This window comes from Metarhizium robertsii (genome assembly GCF_000187425.2).
Source record: "Metarhizium robertsii ARSEF 23 chromosome Unknown MAA_Scf_14, whole genome shotgun sequence".
Taxonomy (NCBI): domain Eukaryota; kingdom Fungi; phylum Ascomycota; class Sordariomycetes; order Hypocreales; family Clavicipitaceae; genus Metarhizium; species Metarhizium robertsii.
Window position 1 is genome coordinate 285,311 of NW_011942154.1, and position 12,519 is coordinate 297,829.

Here is a 12,519-nt window from a genome sequence, read left to right on the forward strand (position 1 = left end):
AAACCCCCACAATCCCAGTTACGCTCCACATGCATCCATGTTGCCTGCGAAGGCGCAACCCCGAGGTGCTGCTATTTTGAGCCCAGGCTTCCATTGTGAAGCCTGATATCATGATGCATCTTCTGTAGATGCGGGCAGATCAAGGGCCGTGGCAAACTGGGCCAGGTCGGCAAGGAGGGGTATGGCGGGGTAAGTACTTTTTTTTTCCATCCTCTGGTCCCTGACTCCCTAAGTATGCAAGCTCCTCGCAAAGCAGAGCAGTCCGTGATAACGCCTGCAAGAAAATGATATACAGGCCAACGAAGCTATTCAGCACTCGTAATTCAGTAGTAACTCGCTTTAAGCAGCGCATCTCCGTCACCAAGATCTGCTCCGTTGGCCGCAATGTGCCCCACACTCGACCCCACCCGCACGAGTCCCCTCATGAAGCTTCCAGAATGAGCATCATGCTTCCATAGAAAAAAAAAATCCAAGCGTAGCCATCCAAGAAAAACCAACGTCCAACATTGAAACTTGCGCAAACACAATCCTTCCCATACTCAAAACAACTCATCCGCTATTTTTTTTTAAAAAAAGACCAAAATCACAAAGATGGCCCAAGACCCCCGTCTAACCGAACTCCTCCGCTGGTCCGTCGAGCACTCCGACGTGACGCTCGACGACCCCGCGGCCGCCGAAACCGCCGCCTCGCAGCCCTCGCGGTCGCAGCTGACGCCCGAGATGATGGCGGCCCTCATGGGCGGCCCCTCGGACGCGGACCTCATGAAGGCGGCCATGGAGCTCATCACCGCGCCCGACGCCGACGTCAGCCTGGAGAACAAGCTCATCGCGTGGGACAACTTCGAGCAGCTGATCGAGTCGCTCGACAACGCCAACAACATGGCCAACCTGGGCCTGTGGACGCCGCTGCTGGAGCAGCTCGCGCACGCCGAGGCCGACCACAGGAAGATGGCCGCGTGGTGCGTCGGCACCGCGGTGCAGAACAACGAGAAGACGCAGGAGAGGCTGGTGGCCATGGGCGACGCGGGGGTGCCCGCGCTCGTGGCCGTCGCGCTGGGCGCCGCCGAGAGGGAGGACGTGAGGAGGAAGGCTGTCTACGCGCTGAGCTCGGCGTGCCGCAACTACCAGCCTGCTATGGACGTGTGCGTCGAGGAGCTGGGCAAGAGGGGGTTCGGGGAGGGCGCTAGGGTTGACGCGTTTGACATGGACGCCGTGGATGCCGTTATTCATGCGTTGAGGGAGAAGGCCAAGGGTGCGTAGGGGGTGCGAGGGAATGGTTTTTGGGTGGGTGCATTACATGGAGTTTTTGGGGCTTTTTGACAACTTGTTTTTTTTTTTTGGCGTTGGGTATCAGGTCAAAGATATAGGGATAGACGGGCTGATGAGGAATAAGAGCTTGGGCTGCTCATGGTAGCCCTGCGTTTTTATTTTATGATACAAAAATGTTATACATGTCTATGCCACAACGCGTTTCTCCCAGAATTGCTCAAGTTTGATTATACACGGCGGCTTTTTGCGGGCTACATTTAGCGCGTTGCCTTGCCGTAGAAGGGGAATCCCAAGGCCTCCATCAGTAAGCGTCCCTGTCGGTCAGACGTGCCGGTTGTGTGGATAAAGATGTCGCATCCAGGCATCAGCTTGGGCGGGTACATCTGCATACACAAAGAATTAGCATGCTGCGGGCCCAAGAAGGCACATCGTGTCAACTTACGTCGTAGTTGAATTCTATCTCTGGGAAGTAGGCCATCCAAGCTGGCTTCATGCCGAATGCCAAATTACCCGAATCGTCGCCGGTGGAGGCCTTGATGCCCGGCCAATCCTTGATCTTTGGCAGGACCAGCGTCACCAACTTGTCGACAAACTCGTACGCCGCACCGCCGCGAAGCGTCACCTTGGCGCCGGCTTTGTCGCCCTTGCGGACACCCCACTGGATAACATGGTGCTTGACGGTGGTGACCTCGGGGTAGTCACCGCTGATGGCCTGGACCACAGCACGGGCGACGTGCAGGTATTCCTTGTTCTGGGCGGCATTGGGGGCGTACGAGTTGATGGTGACTGCCTCAATCTCGGGGATGTTGTTCCAGTCAATGTTGCGCTCCAGTATGCCGAGTCTTGAGGAGCCGCCGCCACGGGGACCTCGGCTGGGTCTGTTCTTATGGTAGGGCGAGGAGCCGTCCCATTGCCTCAAGGTGCCCTTTTGGGAAACAACTTGCTCGGTGCCGGGGGGAGTGTGTTGGTAGGTCATGGTCAACAGGTCCGGGGCGATGGTGCTGTCGTAGGTATGCTTGAGTCGCGGGAAGTTGAAGGGGCCGGGAACAAAATCTCGAGCGGTTGGATCAGACGCTGGGGGTGTTTGAACAGGATGCAGAGGACCGCGGTAGTACTTGGGGGGGTGGTACTGGTATCTTTGAGATTGTCAGTTTACCTTGTCCGTCTCGTGAGGGAAGCAGATGGTTGTTGGAAGAGCAGACACGTACCGGTTACCGGGAAGTCTCCTCTCCTTAGCGCTCAGCTTCTCGGCTTGATTGAATGCGTCAATTGACTTCTGGTCAGGCGCGGGCGATGTGAACGTCGTCGTTGACTCGAGATCGCTCAGATGGTCATTCTGGCGGGGGTTGGCCTCGGCCGCGGATGCTAATCTTCTCACGCATGAGGGTGTCTTCCTCAGAGAAAATTGTCCTTGGCCTAGTGTTTTGACCAGGCGGGAACCTTTGCGCACCCCAGACATGGCGTGATAAAGAGAGTCGCGAAGCTGTAGATTGAAGCTCCCGTGATGGATGGATGGAGGTGAGCGTGGAAATTTCCATCTACTAGCTGGAGGTGGCTTGACAGTCAGCCACAGCGTCCCCTGACGTGTGGCTGTGCGGCGGCATCTCTGCTTCGGCGCCGAGTTGCAGGGAAGCAGCAAGGAAACGAGTTTCATGAACAATGGTCAGCTGTTCCTCAGTCCGGCGCTTATATTTGAGCTTCTCCCAATACTAAAATCGAAAGAATTGATAACATTGAAAAATAAAAATAGGAGCTATAGTGCCATGTTTACCGTGTGGTGGCTATCATGAGACCATTCGATCTTGGGTCAAGGGCTTCTCTTGTCAGAAACAAGGCTCCAGCTGAAACTATGCGTCACAAGCCAGACAGCTAGCCATTGAAACTGTGTGACTGGTGCTGGTGTCTCAGGGTGATGCATTCACTGCAGTCGCGGCAGAACTGCTGCTCATTGTACTCGGTAGTACAATTGATTAAAGTACGGAACACGGCGCTGCCTACCGTAAACAAGGCGTGGTGCCAAGTTGAACACGTTGCGGCACAGAGACTTATCGACAGTGTGGTTTCCAGGACCTAGCAAAAAGAGTAAGCGGCATGGGCATGGGTTGTGACGCAAGCAATGGTGGCCGTCTCACCGGGACAAGGATGCCTACTCGCAACTCAGGTCGCACGCTTTTCTCCTCGCAATAGTACTAGACCCCGAAATGCCGCGAGGCGGTTGATAGTGCCAGACTCGCGTCAACAGCATGACGATGTATGGCCCGCCGCCAGGCACCAGGGACCGGCATGCGGACATGTAGTCGACATGTAGTCGACATGTAGACGAATTGACGGACTCGGGCCGATTTGACACCAGCACTTGGCGTCCGGTGCCTGTTCAATGTTCAATGTTCAATGTTGACCAAGATGCTGCACGCCTGCCAAGGTCCTGTCCACCCCGCCAACCCACTACGCGACCACTGAAGCTGGCGCACTTGAACATTCCAGACTCCAGATGTCCAATCGTCGAGTTCCACCTAATGCCAGGATTGGGTTGGCAGGCCAGATAGAGCATATCTTCTCGCAACCGCCCAGGCAGAAGGTCATCTCTTTATCCTAGCCTCCATTCGAATCATCATCCTTCGTCCTACTGCTGCTCGCCGCCCATCTCGTCCCTCTCTAGTGACAGCCTCTGCATTCTGCCCGGACCACTTCCGCCGAGCACCTCCGACGACCATCGTTGATCTCCCCCGCCAACCGCCCCAAGTCAACACATTCGGGGCTCGACGTCGCCGCCGCCCCAACAACTTTGAAATACCCCCTCGCCAGCCTGAAATGGGAATCAGAGCTCCATTGCCGTCTCGCTAACCACTTGCGAGGCCGCTGCGTCGCCCGAACCTGTCTCCCTCCTCCTTCCCTGCTTCTCATGCTGTCGTGGTCGTGGCCGGCGTCCTAAGCACTTCCGCGACAGCCTCCCACCATGAAAGAGTTCCCTCGAAAGTTTCTTAGCCTGCGCGACAAGAATGCCATCCACCGTCGGAGCAAGTCTGTCCCTCCGGGACACAAGGACAAGGTACATCTACATGATGGCTCTACAGACTCGGCCCTGCGGCCTGGACTCCTGTGGGGTTTGTTGTTGACATTCAATGCCATTGTTCTCAATCCAAGACATTCAGGCCCCCCGACATACCAATGCTACTACATTCTTGTCCCAAAGGCTGAATGCTGACCATGTCCAAAACCCCAGGCGCGCCCGCTCTCCGCAGACACTTTCCGAGCCATATTCAAGATGGACGGCTCGAAACAAAACTTGAAATCCGACGCCGACGAGAACGACCCCGATGTCACCAAGGTTGGACTGCACCGCCAAGCAAATAGAAACAGCTACTGATGGTGACAATGTCAGATTGAACTTGTTCAGCATCACCTAGAGAAAATGCACATATCAAATGTCACAGCCGACGATATTAAGGACATCTTGTCGACAAACATTGCCCCAGACGACCCCGAGCAGACTGCCGAGTTTATCAAGTTGGAACAGAAATCCGCTTCAGGCATTATTTTGCCCTACGACCCCACAGTGCACATGCTTGGTGCTGAGAATCGAGGCAATGTCACATGTTACCTAGATTCACTACTATTCGCCATGTTCGCCAAACTCGACGCCTTCGAGTGTATGCTCAAGTCAAGCTTCCCGGCAGATGACGCGAGACTAAAACTTGCAACATTGCTGCGTATATGGGTCAACATGTTGCGATCGGGAAAGCTCATTCGTACCGACTTGGTGAGTACACACCAGGGCCGCGCCTGATTGCCCACATGACAGTTGCAACGCATCGAGTAGCTGATCTGCTTCAAGACAAAATTAATCCAAGAATCACTAAGCGATTGTGGGTGGGCCGATGCCAAACTCTTGGAGCAACAGGACACTTCCGAAGCTTTCGCTTTTCTCACCGAGACATTGCAGCTTCCGCTTTTATCCTTGCAGGTCGACCTCTTTCACCAAGGCAAAGGTGACAAGGATGACCACAAGGTGGTATACGAGCGACTGTTGAATTTAGCTATTCCCTCGGATCCCGATGGCAAGGGGATTAAGCTTGAGGATTGTCTCGAGGAATATTTCAACGCCAGGGTTGATGTTTTGCGAGATCATGAAGAAGCAAAGAAAGGCAGCATGGATGATAAGGGGGATGGTTCACCTCTCCTGAGCCAGAATACTATCCGGCTCATTCGGTCAGAAGAAGCAGGCACATCACCTCTGGTTGCCTCGCCGGTTGATCTTACGCCGTCACAGCAATCTTTCGGCAATCCCATGGAAAGAAGCATGTCCGAGGCGTCAGCGTCCCATAGCGTTTATCGGGTTCATTCCCAGGATGGCCCGTCGCACGAGAACCAAGGTACAGAGGAAGGCTCGCCAACTAGTCCCAGCGCGCGGATAAGATCTACTAGTGTTATTCAGCGTGTTGTGTTACACGATGATGGCCAGCCAACGGGCACCGAGGGTGAAGTCATGAAAAAACGAGCCAAGCGCAAGGGTTCAACGGTCGTCAAAGCTGTCACAATTCCTGCTTGGCAATTCTTTCGACTGATTCGTAAGTCTAGGTACTTCGTTAGCTTTGATGACGTTCTTGTTTAACACTTTACAGCCTGGCATGCTTTGACGCCTAACGAGCCTAGAAGCGACTCTGAGGTTGCCTTAAATTTCGACCAGAGACCAGTGGTTGGTATCTGCCTCAAACGCTACGCCATGACAGAATTTGGACAAGCACAACGACACAACACTTTTATTGACATCCCCGACAGTCTACGCTTGCCGCATTTCATGCTTGCCGGGGGCCCCAACTTGGAGGAAGACCTCTATGGGCTCAGCACCGAATACAAACTCGTGCTTCAGTCCGTGGTCTGCCATCGAGGAGATTCCCTCCACAGCGGCCACTACATTTCCTTTGCCCGAGTTGCCCCGAAGCTTCTGACTGGAAACCGACGGCACGATTTTGACCCTCCTCCAGATTATGAGGAGGCGCAGTGGGTGAAATTCGATGATTTGGAGGCGAAAAGTCGCATCACCTACGTGGATGACATCAAGCAGGCGTTAAAGGTCGAGATGCCCTACCTCCTGTTCTACCAAATTGTCCCCATGGTCGACATGCCCCGCGCATCAACAGACGGCACAGAGACAAACCCTCCGTCATACAATGAATCTAAAACGAGCATGGAGCTCAATGGCGACTTGTCGTCTTCTGCATTCGGCCGATTGACGGGACATCACAGAGACGATCTCCAAGCCATTGACCTGGGCCCGAGAAGCAAACCCCCTAGCATTCGGTTATCTGCAGATATGGATCGTCCAGCCAGAGGAACCTTTGACCCTTCCTGGGTCACATCCCACACAGGCTCCACGCCCAATGCCTCCCGCCGCGAAAGCATGGCCAACACGGAATCGCCAGCCGTCACCCCAGGCGGTGCTTCGCCCGTCATGGCACCCAGCGACGAGCCTACCGCCTCGAGATTGTCCCGTGCTGCCTCCCGCTTCGCACTGGGTCGACAGAGCCGGCCGGAGAGCCAATCGGGCGAGGGAAGACTCAGCTTCTCCATGACCCGTCTAGGCGGACTCATGAAGTCCAGCAAGGAGCCGCTCATTGAGCCTCCCCCGTCCAACGGATTACAAACGTCTGCTTCCAACTCTACAGCCCCCATTTCAGAAACCTCGGCCAAAGGCCCCGACTCGCCTGTCGACGGGGAGAAGCACGGTGCTACCCCGCAGACACAGAAACATAAACACCGTGGAAAGACAAAGGACAAGGACAAGGCGGAAAAGCAAAAGACCGGGGAGCAGCCCGAGCGAGAATGTTCAGTCATGTGATTTAAATCTGATAGAGGTAGAACGTGCATGCATGGCGTGTGGCAAACAGTACATGACTATATGAAGCAAGAGAAAAGGACACCGTTGGATGAGCGACATTGGGACTTTTAGATACCAGGCGTTTATGAGCAGTGCTGAGGGGAACTCCTACAGACCTACTAGCATACATACATACACAGAGCATATTACAAAAACATTCGTGTCTATTTTTCTTCTTCCCTATACAGCGAACATGGCACCTGTGTGGCAAGCTACAATCCCTCGTAGCCCCGAGATGCATCCACGTACAACCAAAGATATAAAAAAAAAAAAGAGGAAATCGCCACCTCATGCTCGCGTGAGTCGGCGAACGCCCGACTAATGATGCACCCAACTACTCGAGGCCTGCGACGTTTGCGCCTCCCATAATATACACGATTACAGACCAAGCAAAAGCCTGCAATCATACGATACGCCAGCCTCTTTGTGGCGGTTTATTTTCTTTTCGTCTCCAAGTCTCGATGAAGAAATCCCTTGTGGAAGAGCTCAACGCTAATTGCTAAGGAACTGGAATATCCGGAGTACATGATTCGAAATGGTGAAGTGAGAAACGGGGTAATAAGACAGAGGGTCAGGAAAATAGATAAAGGTGGAGGCCGTTTTCTTTGTTCCATCCGCGATAGCATTGATAACGTTTGGCTGCTCTTCTCACCTCATTGGGTAGGAGTAGAGTAGGGTTTGTATGTGACGGGACGGGTTTATCGGAGACCGGGGGTGGTTTGAAGGGAGAACCTGGTTTAGAAGGGGATGTTGGGGGCCGTCTGGGCGCCGAGGGCTTCCTGCTGGTCCTGGAGCTCTTCGGGAGCTGCCTCGATAGAGACACCCAAGCCAATCTTGGCTTGTTGCTGTAGAAGCTTGTTGTTAGTGTCTTGAGGAGCTTTGGCGGAGTTGGGGGAGGGGGGTAACACGAACCGTAAAGTGGTCAACGTCGGCGGCAAAGGTCATCATGACGGGAGGCGCAACACGCTTCTCCAACAAGCAGCTCAGCTTGCCCTTGGAGTCGACCTGGGCACGGAACGTGGACATGCGGAAGTCGTACTTGGCGCCAATGGTGGTGACGCCCTCCTTCTGCAGGCCACCACCCATCAAGCCGCCGGGGGAGGGGACGAGGCCGAGGCTCAGGTCAACACCAGCCTGGACCTTGTCGGAGAGTCTTCGCCAGTATGAAGTGTTCAGGGTGCCCATGGCGGTCTGCAATTGAGCAGTAGCAATCCAATCATCAGCCTTGTATCGGGCACAGTAAGAGACGGCGCATTCGGGTCCTTGGGTCAGAGCAGGTCGCTGCCACAGAGTCTCCATGCCAAGAGCGAGTCTGGGGGTGACGGATTGCAGGTAGCTGCCAATGTAGATGCCGGTCATGCCGCCCTCAAGAAGAGAAGGGTTGAGCATCTTGAGAGATGCGCTGAAGTCGTCGCCGTTGTATTCGTGCTCGAACTGCGCCATATCCTGGCCGCCGGGCGTGATGGAAAGTTGAGACTTGGAAACGAGCTTATCGGTCCATCGAAAGTTGAATCGTCCAGAGAGGGAGCCCTCGTTGTCTATGTTACCTTGGCAGAATACCTTTTAAAAGAGCACATGTTAATCTGTCTATCCTTTCCTGTAGATTCACAGTTCCGGGAAAGGTAGGTATACACACCTTGCCAGTGCCGTACATGGCGGCGAATGTGTACGGGTTGATGCGCTCTCCCATGGCGAACTGGTGAGAAACCTGGAAGAGCGGAGCCATGCTGAAGATCTTGGTCAGGTCGGCACGGATGCCTGTGAACATGTAGTTGTTGAGCAGAACATCGCGCTGGACCTCCTTGGACAAGCCCTCCATGTTGCCAGGATTGGAGAGGCCCAGCTTTGCTCTGCGCTCAGAGAAGGAGTTGAGCGCATCGCCAATGGCAGCGGCGACGGGGTTGCCCAGGAGAAGGGAACGAATGGATTCTATTTGAGCGGCCATGGTGACGGGGTTGTGGCTCGAGTCGACAACGACGTCGGTATTAAAGAATGGCTAAGAAACAGGTGAAGGCAAGAAAAGGAGAAGCCGCGGCGGAGAAACAGAACAAGTACACAACAGGAAACTCGGCTTTCCTGATGGATAGAGCAATTTGCAAGGCGGTGGCCGGGCCTCTCGGATGGCAAATTGTCTCGGGGGTGATGTCGCCAGGTAACGCGATGACGAGCTTCGCTGGCGTTGGGGGAAATGGAGTTGGAGAATAATTTTCATCAGCCGCCAGTGACTTGAGCGAGACTGGAGCTGGGCCCAGGTGTGTGTGTTGTGGTTCCGCCCGGGCCACAGCACTCTTCTCCGCGCTAACGAGTTTGTGTCTTGAGAGGCTGGAACGGAGGGCGGAGGGCGGAGCTTCAATGTTCCGTGCCGATGCCGCCCGCTCCTCCGTGTCTGGCGGTCAGTTGGCAGCTGGAGACTGACGATAAAGTACCGGCAACTTAGACCGGGGGGCGAGATACGACACGAGCCAGGTAGTCGATACCTCTTTCTCAATGTCCAGCTGCGCGATCAAATGCCACCCTACAGGCAGGTGCACCAGATCTACTCGAGTGGGATTGACGATTTTGCGCTGCATCGCTGTTACAGGATGCCAGTATTTCATGCTAAGTATTTGAGTAATTATCGCTATCCTTGAAGTTGCCGCGTTTCTTCTTGCTTGTGTCTTAAAAATCCTCCTAAGCCCTCCGGTACGACCCGGACATCGTTGGCCACGGCTCTCTGACACCGACCGACACTGGCTGGACCTTGATGCCCCTCCATGGCGCTACTCTTTCCAACCACATATTGTTATAGATTCAGCTTCGCCTTATCGCCATACCACACCTGCAGCGGTGCAAGCTTCCTTCGCCGCTCACTCCGTCTGCTTCTTTTTGGCCATTGCTTCATCGATCCCGGCTCACGACGCCTTGGTCGGCCTGACCGCTGAGTTCAGCCTAACGGCGAGGCGGTCCCAAGATAAGCCCAGCTGACGAGACGGCAAACCTTGAACTTGGGCCGTTTGAATCCACGTCCTCATCATGGACACATTATTGTGAGTCTCTTGCCCCCAGCTGCTTCTTCTATGCCACGGAAAAAGCTCCAGGAACGCGGAATCTAACAGTCGCCAGAACTGCCGAGATCGCGGCCAACGCCCCGCGGTACCGCCGCAAGAGCTCTACCTTTATTGACGGTATTCATGATGTGACGGAAAATGACAACATGGCACCCGCCCAGCTGTACAGTACCATGTCCGGCAGGCTGTTTCACTCGGGGCGCATTGCCATCGTCATGGTTGGGCCCCCGGCTCGCGGCAAGACGTGAGTTGAGCCTAGTGCTGTCATTCAACCTTACAAACGGCAAATGTACCTAACATACGCAGGCACATCTGTGTCTCTTTGGCACGATACTTGCAGTGGCTCGGCGTCAAGACGCGCATCTTTCATCTTGGGGACTACCGGCGGGCTACTATCGGCCCAGAAGGTGCGGTCCCCGAGGACTACTTCTTCCCGGATGCATCTCCATCATCCGTTATTCTGCGTCAGAAAATTTTGAAGAAGTGCCGGGAAGACATTTACGCCTGGCTGAATCATGAAAATGGCCAAGTGGCAATCTATGATGCCGTGAACCCAACGGCTAGCGGTCGCCGATCTCTTGCCAAGGAGCTGGGCAAACACGATGTTCAGGTAAAACACAAGCCCACATATAAAACCCGAATGACGCAGACAAAGCTGACTTGAACAAGACGCTGTTTATTGAATCATTTGTAGACGATGAGCGTATTCTCCGTGAGAACGCTAGAAATGTCAAAATTTCATCTCCGGACGTAAGCGAAATGCGACGCCGTCTCCTGCGGAAAAAAACTAACATATTCATATAAAGTTCGCGGGGATGGACCCCGATGAGGCCGCCAAACTGTACCTCAAAAGAATCGAAATGAGAATCCCCGTATTCGAAACCATGAATGAAGCAGAGCTCAACTACATTAAAATGATCAACGCCGGCGCAAAGTTCTTCTACAACAACGTCAGCTTCAACTACCTCTCCCACAGGATCGTCTTCTACCTCACCAACCTTCACATCAAATCAAGAACCACCTTCTTCGTCCGCGCCGGCACCACGGAGGAAGAGGATTCCTACAAGGCGGACGCACCGCTATGTGAACTGGGCAAAACATATGCACAGAGAATGTCCGAGACGCTCCTCAAGCACCGCCAACAAGAACACGCGGAGCGCATGGAGAAGAGCGAGGGCCAGCAGACCCCCCTGAGACCGCTCACCGTGTGGACGTCTACGCGAATGAGAACGGTCCAGACGGCTGATTACCTCAAAGACAAGGGCTACAAGGTTCGCCTGCGCTCGCAGATGAGCCAGATCAACCCCGGTGTTTGTGAGAACATGCCGGAGCATATGATTCGCAAGATTTATCCCGAGGAAGCTGAGAAGCGTGATCTGGACCCATATCACCACAGATATCCTCGAGCAGAGGTATGTATACTCATAACCGGCAAGTGTTTTTTTATTTTTTATTTTCCAAACACGCCTCACTCACATGATTTCAGTCCTACCATGACCTAGCCGTGCGTCTGGAGCCAATCATCCTCGAGCTCGAGCGCGAACAAAACGACCTGCTCATTATCGCGCACGAATCCGTCCTCCGCGTCCTTTACGCCTATCTCATGCACTGTTCCACAATGGAAATTCCCAACCTCAAGTTTCCCCGCGACGAGATCATTGAGATCATTCCCGCTGCGTACCAAAATGAGGCCAAACGCATCCATATTCCCGGCCTCGATCCCAAATTGCTGCCTGGATCACCGGATATCGTGCAGTCTCCGGTGCAAGGCATCAGCATCCCGGCGAGTGGAGCAGGCAGCATCCCCGGCAGTGGTCAGATGAGTCCCATTGCAGGCGGTATGAGCACTCCCTCTGTGCCGTTGGAGCGGCCACCTGAGAAGGTGATTAATACGGCCAAGGACATGGTGGCAGACAAGGTGGACGATGAGGATTGAATTCTAAAATTGGAACATGGAGGGCAGGGAGGTGCACACTGGTGTAAAGAGTCACGCTATTTACCAGCTGTGGACGAGATAGAAGTAGGGCTAAACATGGACGTGAAAAAAAAAAAATACACACATTATACTACATCACCTTGCTGTCTACCGGACTGTCCGGCGCATGCCTTGGCCAAGGCAAGACGGGAAGTTCTAGGTGATACGAAATCCACGAGCCAACCCTGGCACCGCCTCGAGCAGCTCGACTCATGCTTACCTCCTGCGTAGATCTCGCTCACACAGTTCACGCAAGCGACAAAAAGGAACACGACCAACAGCTGCAAACGCGTCTCCCTCTCTCTCTCTCTCACTCCGCCCCCCCCCTCGTCTCGTGCCTTTTTGAGTGC

General features: G+C 54.1%; 5 protein-coding genes across 5 annotated transcripts; 3 read left to right on the top strand and 2 right to left on the bottom strand.

Moving 5' to 3' along the window:
• Positions 1 to 591: 591 nt before the first annotated feature.
• On the top strand, positions 592 to 1,260 carry MAA_07557 (Nucleotide exchange factor Fes1; the record flags this gene model as incomplete). Its single annotated transcript, XM_007825555.1, has 1 exon — positions 592 to 1,260. The coding sequence occupies one exon, from the start codon at positions 592 to 594 to the stop codon at positions 1,258 to 1,260; it is 669 nt and encodes a 222-aa protein (XP_007823746.1).
• Positions 1,261 to 1,526: 266 nt separating this feature from the next.
• MAA_07558 (ribosomal L5P family protein) lies at positions 1,527 to 2,728 on the bottom strand (the record flags this gene model as incomplete). The annotated part of the gene is made up of 3 exons (XM_007825556.1): positions 1,527 to 1,652; positions 1,712 to 2,405; positions 2,478 to 2,728. The coding sequence occupies 3 exons, from the start codon at positions 2,726 to 2,728 to the stop codon at positions 1,527 to 1,529; spliced, it is 1,071 nt and encodes a 356-aa protein (XP_007823747.1).
• Positions 2,729 to 4,534: 1,806 nt separating this feature from the next.
• MAA_07559 (ubiquitin hydrolase family protein) lies at positions 4,535 to 7,108 on the top strand (the record flags this gene model as incomplete). Its single annotated transcript, XM_007825557.2, has 4 exons — positions 4,535 to 4,597; positions 4,652 to 5,029; positions 5,105 to 5,837; positions 5,892 to 7,108. 4 exons carry the CDS (start codon positions 4,535 to 4,537, stop codon positions 7,106 to 7,108), a joined length of 2,391 nt encoding a protein of 796 aa, XP_007823748.2.
• Positions 7,109 to 7,884: 776 nt separating this feature from the next.
• On the bottom strand, positions 7,885 to 9,092 carry MAA_07560 (mitochondrial import receptor subunit TOM40; the record flags this gene model as incomplete). The annotated part of the gene is made up of 3 exons (XM_007825558.1): positions 7,885 to 7,992; positions 8,060 to 8,707; positions 8,784 to 9,092. 3 exons carry the CDS (start codon positions 9,090 to 9,092, stop codon positions 7,885 to 7,887), a joined length of 1,065 nt encoding a protein of 354 aa, XP_007823749.1.
• Positions 9,093 to 10,159: 1,067 nt separating this feature from the next.
• MAA_07561 (Fructose-2,6-bisphosphatase) lies at positions 10,160 to 12,130 on the top strand (the record flags this gene model as incomplete). The annotated part of the gene is made up of 6 exons (XM_007825559.1): positions 10,160 to 10,173; positions 10,250 to 10,438; positions 10,501 to 10,804; positions 10,864 to 10,944; positions 11,001 to 11,606; positions 11,681 to 12,130. The coding sequence occupies 6 exons, from the start codon at positions 10,160 to 10,162 to the stop codon at positions 12,128 to 12,130; spliced, it is 1,644 nt and encodes a 547-aa protein (XP_007823750.1).
• Positions 12,131 to 12,519: the final 389 nt, after the last annotated feature.